A 19,005-nucleotide genomic window follows, 5' to 3' on the forward strand; every position below is an offset into this window, starting at 1 on the left:
AGTGGCGTGTACTATATAATAATAAAATTCTGAGGAAATTTTCATTCCACATCCTCACCCTCTCTTTATAAATCTACTCTTAAAAAATATATTACGGTAATAAATAATAAACTTTAAAAGTCCACTAATTGAAACCCAATTATAAAATTAGAGCCCACTATGTTTAACCCATTTAGACCGGTTGAGTTTGAGTTATGTTAGTATAACCGTTACTGGGGCTGGCTTGAATGAATCGGTTGGTAATTTTTTTTGGACGAAGATCTAATTGGAGGACACTGTTAAGGTCTTTGAATGAGCTCTACAAAGGCTTAGCCCAAGCCTGTTGCATTCAGTCGGAGACTTGACCCGCTATAGTTAACTGAAAGCTTAGCTCTAGTCCGAAATCTAAGCTAGTGGGAGTAACAACCATCAACCATCTGAAATATTTTAGCTCAAAGTCGAAACTTGGTTTGGCTCGCTATCCATTATCAGAAATATGGGCAGGCTGGCTTGGCTCTATCTTTTCTATCCGAGAAATGAAAGAATTAAAAAATAAAAAAAATAAAAAAAAATTAAAGTAAAAAATAAAAAAATAAAATAAAACTAATAAAAATAAAATAATTAAAAAAATGGAGAGTTGTAGGGAATTTTGACCGGATCAGTCTGTTAGTTTTTCTCTCCAAATATCTCTCAAGAATCTTATCTACTCTAACAAACTCCTAACACCTATCTCTTTCCTAATAATCCCATTTTTAATCTTAACATCTCACATCTCTCAAAAAGTGAGAAATACGAGGCATGGGTGGTGTGCAACTCCCTCTCAAGCTCTCCACTTCGTACTACCTCTCCATCTCAACAACCTCGAACCAAAAGGATGAGAAGGCCACTTGCAAAGATTCCGACGACGATCTATTCTCCTTCTCCAAGCCTTCTTTCAAGTCCTTCAAGCCCAAATCCTCGAACGAGAAGAAGATCCCAAGCAAGCAACGCACGAAGAAGAAGGTAGTCGTCAAGCTAGACTGGCCTTTCTTTAGAGTAGTGAAATGCAAGGAGGCGGACGTCGGTTCTTCTTCAACTTGCAAAGATAGCATCAATGACACAGACGAGGATCCCAAGGATTATTCCTCATTAGATGAGAAGGAAGAGGAGATCGTAGCCGATGATTGTGACATGCCCAAGTGGGATGCTTCTGAATCTTTTCATAGTTGTGACTTCAAGATTGTGAAAGAAGGTTGCGAGGAAAGCGATCTAGATTATGCAATTGATGAATCCAGTTGCACAGACATCATCAAGGCAGAACCAGAGAATGTGATCAAAGCAGAGGAGATAACATGGTATGGCTTTGGATCTATTGCTAGTCCTTCTGGTGGTTCAGAAATAACAATTGAGATTGCGCCAAGCTTGCGAGGAACCATGACGGCATTGAGTACTAGAGCGAATCCACACTCTTCTCTACAACTACTTGAGAGGTTTTGGATGCCAAATTTATTCAGCGGTTTCGTCGGGAGGATGGTACATTCCATCGAGTACTCGCATCACCTTTTCTCGATGATGTTATGGATGAATTTTAAGAGAAGAATGTTGTACAAGGCAGAGAAGATGAACGTAAAGATGAAAGCCCTGAAGGGTAAAATTGGTGCAGGGAGAAGTAAAGAAGAGCAGGAGTTGTGGAAGAAGAGGATTCTGATGGGAAACCGATGCCAAAGAGCGCATTTCGCCGACTCCTTTTATGATGCTGAGGGAAAGCAGATTGTAGAATATGGCAAAGATCATATGGAGCTTGATATTGGAGGAGGAGAAGAGGGCATGATGGTGGAGGCTAGAGTTATCAGGAACTTGGAGTACTATCTTTCAAAATAATTGAGGCCATGTTGGTTGTCATTACTACTGCAAGTGTATTATATACTGATGTACTTCCAGTTTTCTTGTGCTCTTCTTCCTTAAGTAATTTGCCAATTGGATGCAGTCTTTGAGTTCACTTTGGTGTTCAAATAAGCATGGCACAAACTACACATTGAAAGATTTACTTATCTTCTAACATAGATTGCTTTAAATGCTAACACTTTTTTTTTTTCCTTTGAAGCATCAAGTGTGAATTATTGCCTACTTATTTTCTTAGTACCTGCAAGCAGAAATTGATCCTGTCAGCATAAAGTTTTGTTGACGTTCAGAATATTCCGTAGCCGAAATTAGGCCATCATCTTGTCGATGAAACAACAAAGGGAAAATAGTCTATTGTCTTACAAGATTATTTACATGCATCATGCGATTTCAACACTGGTAGCATAGTTCAACTTGATTTGATTTAGGATTTATCACCAACCAGTATACAAAGAAATAACTATTACATGAACATTTTCAAGTAGCAAAATCCAATAAAGAAAAAATCGAACTACTGCACATATAATTCAGAACCAGAAACCAAAGCTTCTTCTTCTTCTTCTTGTCTGGTTTTCTGATCCAATCTCATAGATAGGTGATTCGCATCTAACTCCTGTTCTCCGATGGTTAATAGTATCAGTCATGTGGAAGTTTCCTAGGCCCTTAGGATTCTCAAACACAGGCATCCTGTAATGTGGATAGCCAGGTGACGATAGAAGCTGCTCGGATGGATCAAAGAGAGGCGATTCTTTCCTATGTGCTGCATTGGCTCTTAAAGAATTCTCTACAACTCCACATTCTTCTTTAAGTCTATTCTGTATATCTATCAGAACAGACAGCATTTTGTCTGACTTTGTTTGGGCCTTTGGATTTGAAGCTTTTTGTTTGTAGACATTAGTACAACTCGCATGAGGTCGGGATTTGGATTTCTTGTAGCATTGCATGCAGAAATTCTTTAACCTCTCAGAGTTGAAAGCTCTCCTTTTAGCTTTGTCAGATAGACATGCATATGCCTGCTACCAGAACAACAAATCCACAGAAGGATAAAGTCATAATCTTTAATCTAAACAACACCAAATCTTTATTACCTCTGAGACAAGCTTGAATGCAACATCGGCCTTGGGATGCTTGTTCTTATCTGGATGAAGCTGCAGTGCTGCACTAATTCACAAATCCATGAATCAAAACTTATCTTCGTGAGTATAATTCAAATTGAGCATTACCCAGTTGACGATATCTCTTTCGAACGGCATCAATCCCCTCATCTTCATCAACCTGTACATAAAATTTCACCACATGCACAAGTAAATTGAAGTAGTAGGATTAAAAACAACAGGATCATCAACAGTAGTACATCATTACATTGAGAACTAAGTACCAGTCGATAAAGACTGGCTTCCGAGGACTGCGACGGCGATGAGTACATGAGGAGAAGGTCGATGAGATGGAGCAAATCTCCACCACTAACTGTGATTTGGATTCCATTTCCTCTCCCGTTGACCTTCTTCCCGTTGTGTTGAAATTTTGAAAGTAGTACTAGCAAAAAAAAAAGAGTATGTGATTAATGATTGCTTGCTGTTATGATAGGAGATTTGGGGGGTGCGTCAATTGGGAGAGTGCGAGGTTTTTCTGCTAACGGTGGGCGAGTTTGGTGGGAAATTTGAGGGGGTTGCGGAGAGATTACCGTTGGGTTGGACTCCTAACGGGTCGCGGATCCTATGCAGCCATGGTTGCAGTTATTTTTCTGCAATGGGGTTCTAGGCAGCCTGTGATTAGCTTCCATACACTATATTCAAGTGACAGCCAGGAACAGGATTTTATGCAATTTGAAACTAGAAAAGAAAACAAAAAACGCACACCTTTTTATTCAAAATATACAGCTCTCGGGTTATAGTTTCCATATACAACCACTTGTGCACGTAAACATACACTCAAGTCACAGCAGTGAACAAAGAGACTTGAGCTTCAACTAATTGTCTTGCATTCTCCAGTAACAGGATCCCATATTGCCGGAAGTAGAAAATTCCGGCCGCCGGCACCATAAGCGTTAAAGCTCGCATTCGTTCGCCGGTCAACAATCAACTTCCCGGGGTACCCAGGGTATGCGCCATCGCCGAACGCTCCGCTGCATGCCGTCGCGGCCTCCAACGGAGCTAACCGATCTCCCTGATAGTAACCGTCACCTCTCGGGTTTGTCGCAGCTCCGGCGATGACCGCCGCCATGTTCATGATCATGCCGTCGGCACCGAGCCCATTTGGGCTCACTAATGGAGGCCCATTCGGCCCATAGGCTGGGGTGGCGAATGGCCATGCACATAGGCCTGGGCATTGGGCCCATGGATCGCCTATATGGGCCAAGATGGCCCATTTACCAGGTGACACCAAAATGGCGTCATGGAATCCACACGAGCTCATGCAGAACTTATCAACAGCTACGTCGGAAGCAGTGAGGACTAAGTAAACTCCAGTTGGGTCAAAAGGGAAGGTCTTTTTGGCTATGGAAGTCTTAACTAAGGTGGCTAAACTGGCCCTGGTTAGGGTTCTTCCTAGTGAGTAATTTACATCAAATGTTCGTATAGCTATTCTGACGGCCGACGACGCCGGCTCACCGGCGGAATCTTTGTATTTTTGGATAGTTGTCCACCACTTTGAAACAGTAGGTTGTTGATGTAGATTTTTTGCCCCAAAAGAGCCAAGAAACTCGTATATGGTGGCTTTGTGGTCCAAGGAGAAGGAGCCATACCAGGTTAGATAGATGTTTATGGGTGAGGTGAGAAGAAGACCTCCATGGTATTGGAGAGATAGCTCTTGTTGTTGGTGTGTAAGGCCATGTGAAAATGGAACTGTAAAGAAAGAAGCAAGTGTGATGAGGGGAAGAAGCATTGCTATGACAGTCTTAGTCATTGAAACTTACTGTGGCTTTGGGGGTTTATATCGTATGTGGGGGGCTGTTTATATAGATGAATCATGGTAGTTGAATATTATTGGATGATGTGAATGGATCACCAATAAGATCACAGGGGGGAAAAGAAATATTGTGATACTATAGTAGTAGTACATCTTTTGCATTTATATTGGTCATGTACTATCATAATTGTAGGTATAATTGTGACTAATGAAACAAGATTTAGGGAGAATATTTAGATGTGAAATGATCAATGAGAAGAGGGTGTGATTATGTGAGAATCTAACTCCCGTGAGGGTACTTTTGGCCTTATGGTCCCGCTAAACTTCATAAGAGAATTGTGGAAAGACTACCCACAGGAAAAATAAATATTCTCTTCCCTAGAGACTAAACATTAATAACCTTGGATAAATTACACTTTGCATGATATTTATAGAGGTGATGTTTGACTTTATTCATCACAAAATGGGGTCTATGTATCTAGTTAAACCCTCATAAACATTGAACCAAACACTCAAAATTCAAAAAGTAGCAACCACTACCACTCTATGATTCTATCTATCAGATTAGTGTTTGATTTATTGCTGGTCCATACAAAATCATATCAAATCTAAACTTCTAATCCTCATACCATGACAAACAACTCAATTAGTAACCATTAGTCCTTCAAGTCTGTGATTAGATATTGACTAATGATGGCCCAAATCTTTGCTTAACAAAGAACTTTGTCCAAGTTCATGTGATCATCCATGAAGGCTATTCCAATATACAAATACTAATCTTTTGCAAACAAATCATTTCATTAATTCTTAAACCAGACTAAAACATAGTATGGTTCCTTGACTACTTTACCATTAAGAAACAACTATCCAAATGGGTCCCCATGCAGCATTGCTTCACACAAATTGGCACCTCTTGCAATAGTTCACCAAATAAATGTGATAATGTGTCAAAATTATGGCACCAATCCAAGTTTCTAGTTAGACTGTCAAGTATATGGTGTAGTTTTTTTTCTCATCACAGCTCATCTACACCTCCAAGAAATAGTTAAGACTATGTGATATCTATTTTTAATTTGTCATAGTTTTTGGGGCCCATGATACCTATATCTAAACAGTTAATACTATACTCATCATTGAATATATATACTTCATCAGTCACCCTCATTTAGGTATTAATATTTGCTAAAGAAATACTGAAATGCTCTACAAATCTATAAGTAATTAACTATCTTACTCATTTTTCTATTTAATTTTTACCCTTTTGTAGTATAAAATTGTTATTGCTTTTCAAATAAATAACAAAAAATATTCAAATTAACCATTAAGAGATTTCACATTGGTTATTTTATTATATAGTACTGCAAACAACTATTGCCTCCATTAGTTTAGAATTGTTAGCTTACCTACTTGTTGGAGAGTCAATGAAACAAATAGTTGAAGATGTTTTGTTTGCTAGAAGAATCAAAAACATTTATTCCATGCTTTATTATTGACTCAAGATAATGTTTGATGAGAGAGAATATGCAAAATAACACCTTAAAATATGGCAGCCAATGACAGACTGCCAAGCATCCAACTATACAGGAATTCCCTGCATTCCAGGTTGCAGGCATTAATGAGATGGTGGAGGTTGAGCTTTCCCATCGAAATTATTGTCTACATTTTTAATTAATTAATTAATTTTTATCTACTTCATTATAAACTAATGGCAATTGGAGAAGCTTCATAAATACTTCTTATAGTGTATACAAACTACGGAAACGTTATCCAAACAAAAAGTACCAACACAAGCTTATCTTATTTGTCCCAAGTGAATTCTAACCTTACATTGTGGTGGGCCCTGCCAGCATCAATTCAGAAACACCCAATTGGAGCCGGCACCACGGATTGGGTTAAAAAGTAGGGTAACTTTATGAAGTGGGTGCGCTTATTGGAGTGCATAGTTTTTAGTTTAATAAGTTTTAACTCGTGACGAGCTTTTGAAACGGAACGGCGCGATGCGTTACGTGACGTTGTTTTATTCTTTGAGGAAGACAATAAGTAACTTGTCGGTGTTAAGGGGTAACCCAATTCCATAATTCCCGTCCAGCAACCGAAGTGGGTGGGGGGGGATTGCCTCGCGCTTTTGTACAAATTACACGATCCACCCGTCGCTCGACGTAGGCAATTTATACTAGAAGAACCTTATTTTCGCGAATAAATAAAGTTGAGGGGCTTCCTGCAAAACTTTGTTTCACCTAAAGGCTAAAGCACGCAACAGGGCGAGGAGGAAGGGGGGAGAGAAGGGAAGCGTAGTAGCTTCGTTAATGTCGAAAATTAGCGACTTAAATCCTCGAGAAAATCGAGATTAGTCTCGAGATTGGAGTCTGGGGTTTCTCTTCTTTCGTCGATCCGTCTCCGATTGAGATCTAGATGGCGACGGTGACGATGGCGACGGCGGCGGGGATGGCGATGCTGCTCTACTTCGTACTTAGTCGAAGAATAGCGGCGAAGGAGGCGGAGGAGGAGCGGATCTCCGGCGCCGATGGCGATCTCTCGAAGCTAGGAAGGCCGGGGAGGAGGAGGATCGCCCGGAGGCCGGCCCAGCCGCCGGCGACGTGGCGAGAGGCGGTGGCGACGCTGGCTGAGGCGCTCCGGTTTACCTACTCGGAGACCCTAGGGAAGTGGCCGATCGGGGATCTGGCGTTTGGGATCAAATATCTAATGAGGCAGCAGGTGAGAATTGGATGCGGTTCGTTTGTATTTATTTGCCCGGTTTATAGTACGAATTTGTTATGTTACGATGAAATTTGGTTTTCCGTGGCGATTGAATCTGCAGAAGAATGAATAACGGGATATTATCCGTTACAATTAATGCAAAAAATCTCATTTGCTCTTAGTAAACCTTCCTTTGTTGTCTACAAAGTAAGTTGGGATTGTGAATAATGTGATATAGCCTGGCAAAATATTTCTTTTGGGCAAATGGAATTTTCCATGGGTTGTGATTGTATATGTTGCATTTGTTAATTTGATAATGATGTGAGGTAATATTGGATTATTTGGCAAGTTCATATTTGTCAGTAGTTGCATTCTGTATTTGGATTTGCTTCAAACAGTTTAAAATAGGGTCTCCTTCGTGATAGAGATAGTTTCTCATACTATCAGTGCTATTCTCATCCTGGAGTAGTGGGTATAAGAAAGATAGATAATCACCTTTTTAAAACTTTGCCAATGCCATATCAGACGAAAACAGGACTTTATGAAGGTAAACCTAAGTGTTAACAATACTGCTTCCTTAGATATTTTGTTTGCTGAATCGTTAGTGAAGGACAAACTGGTATAGATCAAACTGTTTGTGGTACAATCTGCCATAGTACGATGAGAGGAGTCTATCATTCTCAAACTCAAAGCATATTAGCATTGAATCTTTACATGCTTAATATCTTGTTTAAGTTTTAAATTCGCTTCAAACAAGGTTTTATATAATTTATCAAATTGATCTGTTCTATCAACAAAGCATTATAAATTGTAAATTATTATTGTTCTTAGGTTTTTTTACTTAATATATATACAAGAGAATTTAACTCCATGGAGAAGTCAAATTATGAATTTCTATCTTGGACTCAAAACAAGTGAATGATCTAATGGGGGCAATAGAGATTGCCTTGCCATTTACTTCCTTCAGCATGTCGAACTGTCAAGCGTCAGATACTTTTCCAGAGAGCTCCATTGATCTAGAATACTATTGTCTTGCTGGACTGGTTGATTTTCTATATGATATTCTTCTAACTGTTTTTTATTATAACTCTACCAAATTTTTTCAGGGTAACTTGCACGTTGCAAGTGTATATGCTGGAAGTAATTGTGAGCAATTGAAAGGCTCTGAGATTATGTCCGAGTTGATTTATTCGCTAAGGTTATTAAACCTTTGCATGCTTTTCTCTAAGAAACCATTCCCAGTATTCTTGAAGTCTGCTGGATTTTCCCAAGAAGATGTTCTCCTTCAAGAGCCTAAGGCAGGGGTGAGTGGTTACCAATAGACCTTGCAAATATCTTAATTTTTGCAGTAGAATCGTAACTTGGGATGTTGATTGAGTTACTAGCTATAGTAAACACAAACTGATTCCTTGATTTGTTTCTTCCTAACATGCTTTTATACTCTTTGCAGCTTTTGAAGCCTGCTTTCACAATTTTATGTGATAAAAGCTCCAAAACTTTTCTTCTTTTGGTTCGAGGCACTCATAGTATTAAAGATACATTGACCGCTGTAACTGGTGCTGTGGTTCCTTTCCACCATTCACTTTTAGATGAAGGTGGAGTCAGCAAATTAGTATTAGGTTATGCACACTGTGGAATGGTTGCTGCGGCCCGTTGGATTGCAAAATGTACTACTCCATGTCTCCTTAGTGCTGTTAGTCAATATCCTGATTACAAAATCAAGGTACTTCTAGATGTTCTAGTAAAACTGCATGGAGTGCTGCTCCGTGTTTTTAGTTATATAGATGCTTATATGTATCTCTTTTACAAATTAATAACTGATCATCTTTCCATATTATTATTAGATTGTTGGACATTCATTAGGTGGTGGGACAGCTGCACTCTTGACATACATTCTACGGGAACATAAAGAATTATTTTCAACCACCTGTGTTGCATTTGCACCAGGTATCATCTAAACCTTCTCAGTAATATCTTATACTTTTTATTACCCTTATAGGAGAGGTCAGTGTATTATCTTCTATTTGTCAGCTGCATGCATGACATGGGACTTGGCAGAATCAGGGAAGCACTTTATTACTACCATTGTCAATGGTGCTGACCTGGTTCCAACATTTTCAACTGCATCTATTGATGATCTTCGTGCTGAGGTATCGCATATTCTCAATCATTGTTCCATTTTCTGCTGATTCTTCTTTGTACTATGCCTTTTTTTTTTCCCAAGGTGACTTGTGGATTATTTGTATTACAAGTATGATCTCTCGTGTAATACTGGTTACCAATTCTACCTGAAACTTCAATGTAAAAAAAAGAAAGACTATTAGTAAGTTAGTTTTCTGTGTTTTGACAACAATAATAGCAATTAAGCGTGTTGCTATTCAATCTTCCAGCTATTTGGTTTGTTGTCTTAGTTAATGCGACAATCTGTTATTGTTGCCTTGCTATTTACACTAAAAATAACTTTCGCATCCAAATTGCTGTGATAATGTTCATAGTGCAGAATTTTAGAAGCTGCAGGTCTACATGGCTACCCATGCATATACTGAGTAGCTGTCTCCACACATGTTATGCATGTCATATTAGCTAGAGCTGTTGTTAATTTAAGTAGTCGTTCACTTCTTTATCTGGTTTATTAACTTTGAGCATGAGTGTGATCTTAACCAAAAAGACAGAAAGACAGCGGCAAAGATTTTTCACAGATTAAAGAGTGGTTAATTGTCATTCTTGAGAATATCAAGTTGAAACGAAGTTTTTTTTGTCATAAATTATATTACCCTTTTATTGTGTCAAATGGTTAGATCTAAAAGCCAATTTACACCAAATAACTCATCTGGTGATTTCACTTGTCACCCCTGTCCAGGGTGACCAATCTCCAATGGGAGGAGAAATGGCCCTTAAAACTACCACAGCTTGGCTAGAAATATGGAATCCAACAGTCTATACATAGCCTCAGAGGAGGTCTGATTAGTTTAGACTTTCTGTCAGGTGTTCTGTATATTGATAACATTGATCACATCATGCACTTCCAAAATCTAGATTGATCAGTAAATATCATTTCAGCACACATGATTTACTGTATAAATAATTTTAGAATTCTGGATATGCTTATATCACATCAATGACTCATGTTATTGATTTCACGTTTGTAATTATCCTTCATATTCTCTTATTCAGGTGACAGCATCTTCATGGCTAAATGATCTGAGGGATCAAGTGCAACAGACACGTTTTCTGAATGTTGTTTACCGGTCTGCAACTGCATTAGGTTCTCGTCTACCATCTATTTCTAGTGCACGAGATAGGGTTGCAGGTGCTGGCGCGCTATTACATCCTGTGTCCAGTAAAACTCAGGTAAAAAATTGCTCAAAAAATGGGGCTGACTTGCATTTCAGATTAATAACTTCATTAACCAATCAAGTATTGGTTGTTTGAATTTTTAGTTTTAGTTGCATTCTTCTAACTTGATCTTCGAATTTTGAGTTTGGGTTCTTCTTTCATGACATTGCAGGTTGTGATGAAAGGTGCGCAGAATGTTGCACAAGCTGTTGTTAGGAGTCGATCGGCACTCTCTTCTTGGTCCTGCATGGGAGCACGTCGTCGAGCTGTGGGCTCATTTGTAAACCCTAAAGATGAGACGATTGTTGAAACTCACTCCGCATCTCTACTGAAAAACTCTTTTACAGACGAACAAGCAGACTCTGATGTACGACTGGATAAACAGCAATTTGGTAGTTCTAGTGGTTTAGACCACGAGGAAACAGATGAAAATGCACTTGTACAGGCAAATGGAGGTACTAGGGTGTCTACTGCAGAGGAGATGACTGAAGGTGACTTGTGGATTGAGTTGGAAAAAGAACTCCACCGGCAAGATGAAGATGATGAACGAGCTCGCGAAGAAGAAGCCGCAGCGGTAAAAGAAATCATGGATGAAGAAAATGCTGTCCTACAAACAGTAGAAGACAAGCAGCCAATCTCATCAGATGCCTTAGGACATCAATTCTATCCACCAGGTAAGATTATGCACATGGTTGCTTTGCCGCCTTCAGAGGATGACGCTGATGACGATGTTGCAAACGATGAATGTAACATCGGTATCTATAGGACCCCCAGAGAACTGTACAGTAAGATTCGTCTCTCCAAAACCATGATTAATGATCATTATATGCCTATGTATAAGAAGATAATGGAGTTACTGATAGACAAGCTTGCAAAGGAGGATGATGGGTGTAAAGATTTATTTATGTGAATGATTTAATAAATTTATAGGGGCAAAAGCAGCAAGTTTCTTCTGATTCTGAGTCTTGTCTATAATCGTGACCATCTTCGGACTTTTTAGCAGAACATTTCCCATTTCAACTTACTAATTTTCCAATAAAGTATTCCGATAATTATCATTTGCAAGTTAATCATCAGATTAAGTAAAATTCGCCCAAAATAATTAATAATTTTTTGTTGTAATGTTATGTAGGTAGGCCCTCTCAGAGGAGGTAACCTTCCAAAAATTGGCGGGCGAGCCGCACCCAAAGTAAGGGGCGAACTCACTCGCACACAAAGACGTGTTCGCTTCGTAGGGTGTCGGCACGACTCGCCGTCTCTATCCGATCATTGACGAGTCGCCTCTCACCCCCGACAGGACGGGTTAACTATTTATAAGTTGCCCTCCTCCTCCTTTTATAAACCTCTCTGTCCCGAATAACACTCGGACTTCCGATGTGGGACTAAAATAAAAACTCACTCGCTCCGTTAGCAAAATTTCCCAAATCCCCGGTAATTCGAGGGTTTAGGGTTTAGAAGACTCTCTCCGTCTCTCGACACGGAGTTACGGGAGCCCTAATTCTTCTCTTATTTGCTCTTTTTATGGGGGAATTATTGCGATTAAGCCCTTCTTGCTTGGATGTATGATCTAAAGGCGCGTCTCTTTTTAGGTTTCGGGAGTGGAACTCTACAAAACGCGAAGAAGGATGGGCTCGAGATTGGGGGATCATAGTCAGTCTTTGGATGCCACTGTTGCACTCTTGGAACCAGACGCTATTCAAGACGGATTGGAGTAAGATTTATTCATTTGATTATTTAGTTTATTTGATTCGTATTTAAGTTATGGAAGTTTCAAGTTGGAATTGATGATCTTGTAATTATTTTCTCTACGTCGCAGTTCTAATGGGGATGGAAGCAACGCAATTATTTTGTTTGACAAGAAAAAGAGCAAATTGAAAGGAGAAGGCGAGGTATTTCTAGATTATATATGGGTACTTTTTGATATTTTTAACAAATTGGGTAATGATAATCATTGCCTTTAGAGATTTTCCATCTTTCTGTCAGGTATCTAAGAAGAGCAAGAATAGAGAAGCTCCAGCCATGAGCAAAAGCATGCAAAGGAAGTTAAAGAAGTTGGAGGTATGTGCTTGTCTCCTTTTTTGGACTTCAGAGTTTTTTTTTTTTTTTGTTGGTTTTATCTTATTAAATTTGTGTGCGATCCTTTTATTCAGGAGGAGAAGCAAAGTAAGTTGCTGCAAGCCAAAAGTATTAAGCTTCTGGGGTATGCTGCATTGTTTTGTTTCAGCCTAATTGTACTCTTGATCGTGGTGCCGATTTTGTGATTACTTCTCTGAATGATCGATCACTTTTTTCTGGTCCTGCTGCAGGAAGTATAAAATAGGGGATGGTGCATATTCTCTTCTCCATTCTTCAGGGACTATTGGTCAAGTATGTAACATTTAGTAGGATTTCTTGACTAGGTTATGTTGTTGGTTTTGATCTTGTTTTGATATACGGATAATTGTGATCTAGGCCGAGACTTTGAAGGAAAAACGGAGGCGTGCTGTACAGTTGTCTAAGGCAGGATTGGAGGTACCTGATGAAGTCTCACCTTTCAAAAAGATCAGTCAGAAAGATTCTGAGGAGACTGATGTCACACAGAAATTTGATTCTGTTCTTCCGATGAAATGTAAGGAGCAAGAGAATAAGACTCTTAGCATTTCTCTTGGAACTGAAGCAGAGGCAACTGGTAAGAGCCAACCAGTTATGGATATTGGATTAAGTGTGCCACCCCCATTAGCAGAAACAGATGAAGACATTGGTATTAAAAAGCCAGAAGATCAGAGGAACTCCACATCCACTTTAAGACCTTGTCAGATGGAACAAGGGATTAATTCACAGGTGTGGCATAATATTTATACGAATAATTGTATTAGCTAATACAGGCTATATATGTTAGTTTTTATGGTCACATATTAACCACTTATTATACCTTTTTTTGTGCCCAAAACTCTGAGCAACGGCCTTGTGGAGTATATCTTTCTTCAGTCCTTGTGGAGTATGAATCTCCCTTCAGTCCACATTATTAATTATTGATTCTTTTGCACTACCAAAGAATGCTCCTCCACTCCAATGAATGAATCTAAATCATTGTTGCTCTAAGACAATATGATATATCTAGAACATACAACATTGTATTTGATTATTCTGCACTATTATCAACATGATCACAAAGTTGCACCAGTCTCTTTCTAATGTCCATGGCTTGTTATTTCTGTTTTTTTTACATTGTTGAACTTCTTAGATGACTTGTTTTTTCATTTGCTTTTTCAAACTCCAGGCCAGAGGGGTAGATCTTATGATCCAGGAACATGTGAATGTTGCCCCAACTTTAGTGCATGTATCAAGGCCACATGAGATTGAGGAGAAAAGGAAGGATCTCCCTATAGTAATGATGGAACAGGAAATAATGGAAGCTATCAATGAACATTCTATTGTAATTTTATGTGGAGAAACAGGATGTGGAAAAACTACACAGGTTCCTCAGGTACATGTCCACTAGGTATTTCTTGTTTATCATTCGATTTGCCATGCAATACTTATTGCTCTTTGTTTAAATTTCATGTTACAGTTCTTATATGAAGCTGGTTTCGGTTCAAGTGACCGTTTTGACAGAAAAGGAATCATAGGCGTAACACAACCACGTCGTGTTGCGGTTCTTGCCACTGCCAAGCGAGTATCCTTTGAGTTAGGACTCCGTCTTGGAAAGGAGGTTGGTTTTCAAGTTAGGCATGATAAAATGATAGGCCAAAGCTGCTCCATCAAGTTCATGACTGACGGAATTTTACTTCGAGAAGTCCAGGTTCTCTGCTAAAATTCTGCCCATGTACTTATTTTGATACACAACTGTCTTTTCCATCATGATCGTTACTTACTAGATGGAAAATAGCATGTATAGTAAAGAATTTTATAATTGAATATAAACTTCACATTTGGTATGGGTGAACAATGATCTTGTGCAACATCCTTCCCTAGTTCAATTAGTTCTTCTCGGCTCTTGGAGAGGGAAAATGAAAGCTCCCCATGGGTAAAATAATATCGTTCTAGTGTAGCTACCGTATCAATGACAAGAATGATTGGTGTTGTAAATTCAAATCTTCTAGAAGTTTTTTTTTCTTGACTAATTGCAAAGGTTTTATTCACTGGGCTTCTGTGATTTTTTAATTGAACTTATTCATAATGCCGTCATCTGCTGGGAAAGACCTATGTTGATCCTCCAAGCCCCTTTATCCTTTTAAAGAAGCTTTATCTAAACGATACCAAAATGGTTCAGGATATTCACTAAATTAGTAAATTGGCTCCTCCGCAGAGTGATTTTCTGTTGAAGCGCTATTCTGTGGTCATCTTGGATGAAGCCCATGAAAGGAGCTTGAACACAGATATACTACTTGGCATGCTATCACGAGTAATAAGACTTCGCAAGGTATATATCCGTTAACTTGTCTTTCCATCTATATTGATAAAGAATCTTTGTGCTGATTAACCTGAATGCGCATGGCAGAAATTATATATGGAACAGCAGGAGAAGATACTGTCTGGAGTGAGCATCAGTCAAGAAAATATGGTCAGTCAGTTGAAAGTTGTGCTAATGAGTGCTACCTTGCGAGTTGAGGACTTCATTTCAAACAGGAAACTGTTCTCCGATATCCCGCCAGTTCTAGAGGTTCCTGTCAGACAGTTTCCCGTGACAATTCACTTCTCAAAAAAGACACAAGAAGACTATATAGGTCAAGCTTATAAGAAGGTCATGTCAATCCACAAGAGACTCCCACCTGGTGGAATACTTGTGTTTGTTACTGGACAGAGGGAAGTGGAATTCTTGTGTAAGAAGTTACGGAAAGCATCACGGTGGCCTACTGAACAAAGATCCTTGGGACAAGCAGGTAATGAGATCACTGCAAGCTCAGAGATGGAAATGAAGGATATTTCTGAAGCATATGAGATAGGAAGCAATTCACCCCATCACCAAACTGACAGATTTAACTCATACAATGAGGATGACAGCATTCCAGAGATGAGTTATGATTCATCCGACTTCGAAACACAGAGTGAGGCTGAAGATGATAGTGATGATGAAGATTCTATCACCTGTGAAGCCCCAGAAAAGGATGGTTTGGTGTTAGATTTTCTAAGAGATGTTGAGAGTGTCTCTTTACTGAAAGCTTCTTTTGAGGCTCTAGCTGGAAAGCCAAGTGATCAAAATTGCAAAGACGAATCAAGTCGTCTTGTTGCTCCTGCTGCAGATAAGAGCACAGAATCTACTGCTGTTTCTGCTGGTCCACTCTATGTTTTGCCACTTTATTCAATGCTACCTGCTTCTGCTCAGCTCCGTGTATTTGAAAATGTACCTGAAGGGGAAAGACTTGTTGTAGTAGCAACTAATGTTGCTGAGACTTCGTTAACTATTCCCGGAATAAAATATGTAGTTGATACTGGCAAAGAAAAGGTCAAAAATTATAATTACACCAACGGAATAGCAGCATATGAAGTTCAGTGGATAAGCAAAGCATCAGCTGCTCAGCGTGCAGGAAGAGCTGGAAGGACAGGACCTGGGCACTGTTATCGCCTCTACTCTTCTGCAGCCTACAGTAAAAATAATTTATTTCCTGAGTTCTCCTTTCCTGAGATTTCCATGATTCCAGTTGATGGTGTTGTACTCCTGATGAAGTTTATGGGTATTGACAAGGTGCAAAAAGCTTCTTACAAATTTCTGTCTCCTTTGCTTTGTTTCCTTGTCAGTTTTTTTGACTTATACTTAGATATTCTTTGTGTTGCCTAGGTTGCAAACTTTCCATTCCCAACCCCTCCTGAGGTCGAAGCTTTGGTGGAAGCTGAGCGCTGCTTAAAGGCCCTTGAGGCACTTGATAGCCAAGGCGGACTTACACCTATAGGGAGGGCCATGGCACAATATCCTATGAGTCCTCGTCATTCTCGTATGCTTTTGACAGTTATTCAGATCATGAAGCATCAGCAAGGCTATAGCCGTTCAAATTTGGTACTTGGATATGCTATTGCTGCTGCCTCAGCTTTAAGTTTTTCTAGTCCTTTACTTGTGCAGTTTGGGGAGGAGCATGAAATAAATGATCAGATGGATCAGGAAGAGAAACTTGATGTTGATAACTTGAAGGACCTACAGGAAAAGAATAGACAGAAGAAAATAAAAGCTATGGCAAGAGAGGCACGAACAAGATTTCGTAATCCCAGCAGTGATGCACTGACAATTGCTTATGCTTTGCAGTTATTTGAACTGGCAGAGAACTCTGTGGAGTTCTGCAGAAGCAACTCACTTCACTTGAAGACGATGGAAGAGATGTCGAAGTTGAGAAAACAACTGCTGCAGCTGACATTCCATCATAGCAAGTTTTGTGAGGAATTTGCATGGAATCATGGAAATGCTGAGGATGTAGAGCTCTCTTGGAGGGTACACTCTAGTAAGCAGCCTTTACAAATGAATGAAGAGGAGATTTTAGGGCAAGCTATATGCGCTGGATGGGCTGACAGAGTTGCAAAGCGTGTTCGTTCATTTCGTCAATCAGCAGAAAACGATACAAAGGCCAGAGCTGTTCGCTATCAATCTTGTGCTCATAAAGATACTGTGTATCTCCATCGTTGGTCTTCTGTTTCTCAGTCTGCACCGGACTATCTAGTTTATTCGGAACTTCTTCACACAAAGAGGCCTTATATGCATGGAGTAACAAGTGTTAAGTCAGATTGGCTTCTTAAGTATGCTAGTTCTCTTTGCACCTTTTCATCCCCGTTGACAGACCCTAAACCATATTATGAACCTCTAAGTGACAAGGTCTTTTGTTGGGTCAGTCCCACTTTTGGCCAGCATAATTGGCAGCTTCCATTGCATAGTTTATTTATAAAGAATGGTGCCCTTCGGATGTCTGTATTTTCATGTGCTTTGCTAGAGGGGGATGTCTTGCCATGTTTAAGGTCCTTTCAGAAATTCCTGGCAGCACCTCCATCCACTGTACTGAAACCTTCGGCATTGGGTCAAAGAAGGGTTGGGGATCTTCTAAACAAAATGAAGATTGGCTCAAGAGTGATTGATAGCCGTGCAATGCTAAGAGATGCATGGAGTGAAAATCCTGATTTCCTTTATTCTGAGATTCGACAATGGTTCCAGGAGGGATTTCATAATCGTTTCAGAGAAGTCTGGGAACAGATGCACCATGAGGTTCTTCTTGAGGGCCATGAGCTATTTCCCAAGAGGGCAAAGAAAGGAAGAAAGTAGATGATACAGATTATTATGAAATCGAGATGGCACATTCTGGTGATTGTTCTGCCTTTTGGGTGATCACCATTTTCCAGTCTGCCTGACGTTTGATGCCTATGTGGGCTCCCCAAAGGCTGAAACTTCTGTGATGAGGTATGATGTATGAATTATAAATATTTTTTCATTGCTTGTAGTCGAAGACAAAAATAAAAGAGAGGATGAAACTTCTTGTAGCACCGGTTCAACTATTCTTACATTATATAACCTGAGGAGCACAATGAACGTGAAACGAATTACATTTATGTGTATTATTTCCTGACATTTGCTTTGACCTTCTCATTAGTTTCTTGTCATATGCATGCCCAAATGCAGTCAACTGTGGGTGACATCACAAACAGTATATTGATTCGCACAAACAATTTTCTTCTCATATGGACGAATTGGAAATGTCAACTAGCGGCAGTAACGGCATTCAGTGATGAGAGATGGTCCGGTAACAATGAACAGAGGATATTGGTGGTAATGGAGGTGCACAAGAGTTTGAGTATTCAGTGGGCCTTCAGACTTTAACCTTTGTCGATCTGCCGCCAACTTCAATAGTGAAATGCAGCACTGGCATTCCAGCTTTGGCTATTTGGGTCAGTAGGACACCGGACACGCCATCCCAGAATTCACTTGTATGTTTCTTTGGGAAATTATGTGCATGTTCTATTTTTAAGGTTATTTATTTTTTTGTCTTGAAAAGAGTTCCATCTCTGTATTATATTTATATAGGAGAACCATGATGGACCTGGATGTCTATTGTATTATAGTACATGCACTCTATTTGGAAGTTTTCAGAGCACAAAATCCTGGAGTTGGTACTCGTATTTCTAAACTGACACATCCCAATATGTAGGACATTATTTCCAGGTAACATAATCTTGTAATATGTAACATGGCACACCAGCAGTACCATTCAACTTTCAAAATTCAAACGTAGAATCTGAGTAGCAAAAAGAAAA

General features: G+C 39.5%; 4 protein-coding genes across 7 annotated transcripts; 2 read left to right on the plus strand and 2 right to left on the minus strand.

The window, feature by feature from the left end:
* Window positions 1–2,236: 2,236 nt before the first annotated feature.
* LOC140765695 (uncharacterized) lies at window positions 2,237–3,575 on the minus strand. The gene is made up of 5 exons (XM_073104899.1): window positions 3,545–3,575; window positions 3,223–3,396; window positions 3,084–3,135; window positions 2,949–3,016; window positions 2,237–2,873 (listed from the first exon to the last, which is right to left on the minus strand). The coding sequence occupies exons 2-5, from the start codon at window positions 3,343–3,345 to the stop codon at window positions 2,388–2,390; spliced, it is 729 nt and encodes a 242-aa protein (XP_072961000.1). The 5' UTR covers window positions 3,346–3,396; window positions 3,545–3,575; the 3' UTR covers window positions 2,237–2,387.
* Window positions 3,576–3,700: 125 nt separating this feature from the next.
* Window positions 3,701–4,768, minus strand: LOC140765765 (protein PHOSPHATE-INDUCED 1-like). Its single transcript, XM_073104990.1, has one exon. The coding sequence runs from the start codon at window positions 4,762–4,764 to the stop codon at window positions 3,826–3,828; it is 939 nt and encodes a 312-aa protein (XP_072961091.1). The 5' UTR covers window positions 4,765–4,768; the 3' UTR covers window positions 3,701–3,825.
* A 2,133-nt stretch (window positions 4,769–6,901) lies between these two features.
* Window positions 6,902–11,754, plus strand: LOC140764380 (uncharacterized). Of its 2 annotated transcripts, none has more exons than XM_073102933.1 (7): window positions 6,902–7,482; window positions 8,571–8,768; window positions 8,915–9,187; window positions 9,309–9,411; window positions 9,523–9,614; window positions 10,639–10,815; window positions 10,973–11,754. In XM_073102933.1, exons 1-7 carry the CDS (start codon window positions 7,180–7,182, stop codon window positions 11,708–11,710), a joined length of 1,884 nt encoding a protein of 627 aa, XP_072959034.1. In that variant the 5' UTR covers window positions 6,902–7,179; the 3' UTR covers window positions 11,711–11,754. The 2 variants fall into 2 exon arrangements, with proteins under 2 accessions (XP_072959034.1, XP_072959033.1); XM_073102932.1 differs by having other exon boundaries at window positions 6,903–7,482; window positions 9,496–9,614.
* Window positions 11,755–12,135: 381 nt separating this feature from the next.
* Window positions 12,136–18,833, plus strand: LOC140764379 (ATP-dependent RNA helicase DEAH13). 3 transcript variants are annotated; one of them, XM_073102929.1, is made up of 13 exons: window positions 12,136–12,282; window positions 12,390–12,511; window positions 12,617–12,689; window positions 12,784–12,858; window positions 12,951–13,000; window positions 13,107–13,167; window positions 13,252–13,620; window positions 14,060–14,266; window positions 14,351–14,581; window positions 15,089–15,202; window positions 15,281–16,465; window positions 16,559–18,154; window positions 18,374–18,833. In XM_073102929.1, the coding sequence occupies exons 2-12, from the start codon at window positions 12,426–12,428 to the stop codon at window positions 18,017–18,019; spliced, it is 3,912 nt and encodes a 1,303-aa protein (XP_072959030.1). In that variant the 5' UTR covers window positions 12,136–12,282; window positions 12,390–12,425; the 3' UTR covers window positions 18,020–18,154; window positions 18,374–18,833. The 3 variants fall into 3 exon arrangements, with proteins under 3 accessions (XP_072959030.1, XP_072959031.1, XP_072959032.1); XM_073102930.1 differs by having other exon boundaries at window positions 12,213–12,231; XM_073102931.1 differs by lacking the exon at window positions 12,136–12,282 and having other exon boundaries at window positions 12,454–12,511; window positions 12,762–12,858.
* The last annotated feature ends 172 nt before the right edge of the window (window positions 18,834–19,005 follow it).

Source organism: Typha angustifolia, chromosome 8 (genome assembly GCF_048772165.1).
Source record: "Typha angustifolia cultivar Huaian chromosome 8, ASM4877216v1, whole genome shotgun sequence".
Lineage (NCBI taxonomy): Eukaryota > Viridiplantae > Streptophyta > Magnoliopsida > Poales > Typhaceae > Typha > Typha angustifolia.

What these genes read in the sequence shown, in the direction of transcription:
- LOC140765695 (XM_073104899.1), bottom strand. Translation starts at nt 3,345, where the DNA reads ATGGAATCCAAATCACAGTTAGTGGTGGAGATTTGCTCCATCTCATCG. An exon ending in ACTGGTACTTAGTTCTCAAT is followed by an intron (nt 3,136 to 3,222) that starts GTAATGATGTAC and finishes TTTTATGTACAG; the next exon opens with GTTGATGAAGATGAGGGGAT. An exon ending in AAAGAGATATCGTCAACTGG is followed by an intron (nt 3,017 to 3,083) that starts GTAATGCTCAAT and finishes GAATTAGTGCAG; the next exon opens with CACTGCAGCTTCATCCAGAT.
- LOC140765765 (XM_073104990.1), bottom strand. Translation starts at nt 4,764, where the DNA reads ATGACTAAGACTGTCATAGCAATGCTTCTTCCCCTCATCACACTTGCT.
- LOC140764380 (XM_073102932.1), top strand. Translation starts at nt 7,180, where the DNA reads ATGGCGACGGTGACGATGGCGACGGCGGCGGGGATGGCGATGCTGCTC. An exon ending in TTCAAGAGCCTAAGGCAGGG is followed by an intron (nt 8,769 to 8,914) that starts GTGAGTGGTTAC and finishes TACTCTTTGCAG; the next exon opens with CTTTTGAAGCCTGCTTTCAC. An exon ending in CTGTGTTGCATTTGCACCAG is followed by an intron (nt 9,412 to 9,495) that starts GTATCATCTAAA and finishes TCTATTTGTCAG; the next exon opens with CTGCATGCATGACATGGGAC.
- LOC140764379 (XM_073102929.1), top strand. Translation starts at nt 12,426, where the DNA reads ATGGGCTCGAGATTGGGGGATCATAGTCAGTCTTTGGATGCCACTGTT. An exon ending in AATTGAAAGGAGAAGGCGAG is followed by an intron (nt 12,690 to 12,783) that starts GTATTTCTAGAT and finishes TCTTTCTGTCAG; the next exon opens with GTATCTAAGAAGAGCAAGAA. An exon ending in CTTCAGGGACTATTGGTCAA is followed by an intron (nt 13,168 to 13,251) that starts GTATGTAACATT and finishes ATTGTGATCTAG; the next exon opens with GCCGAGACTTTGAAGGAAAA.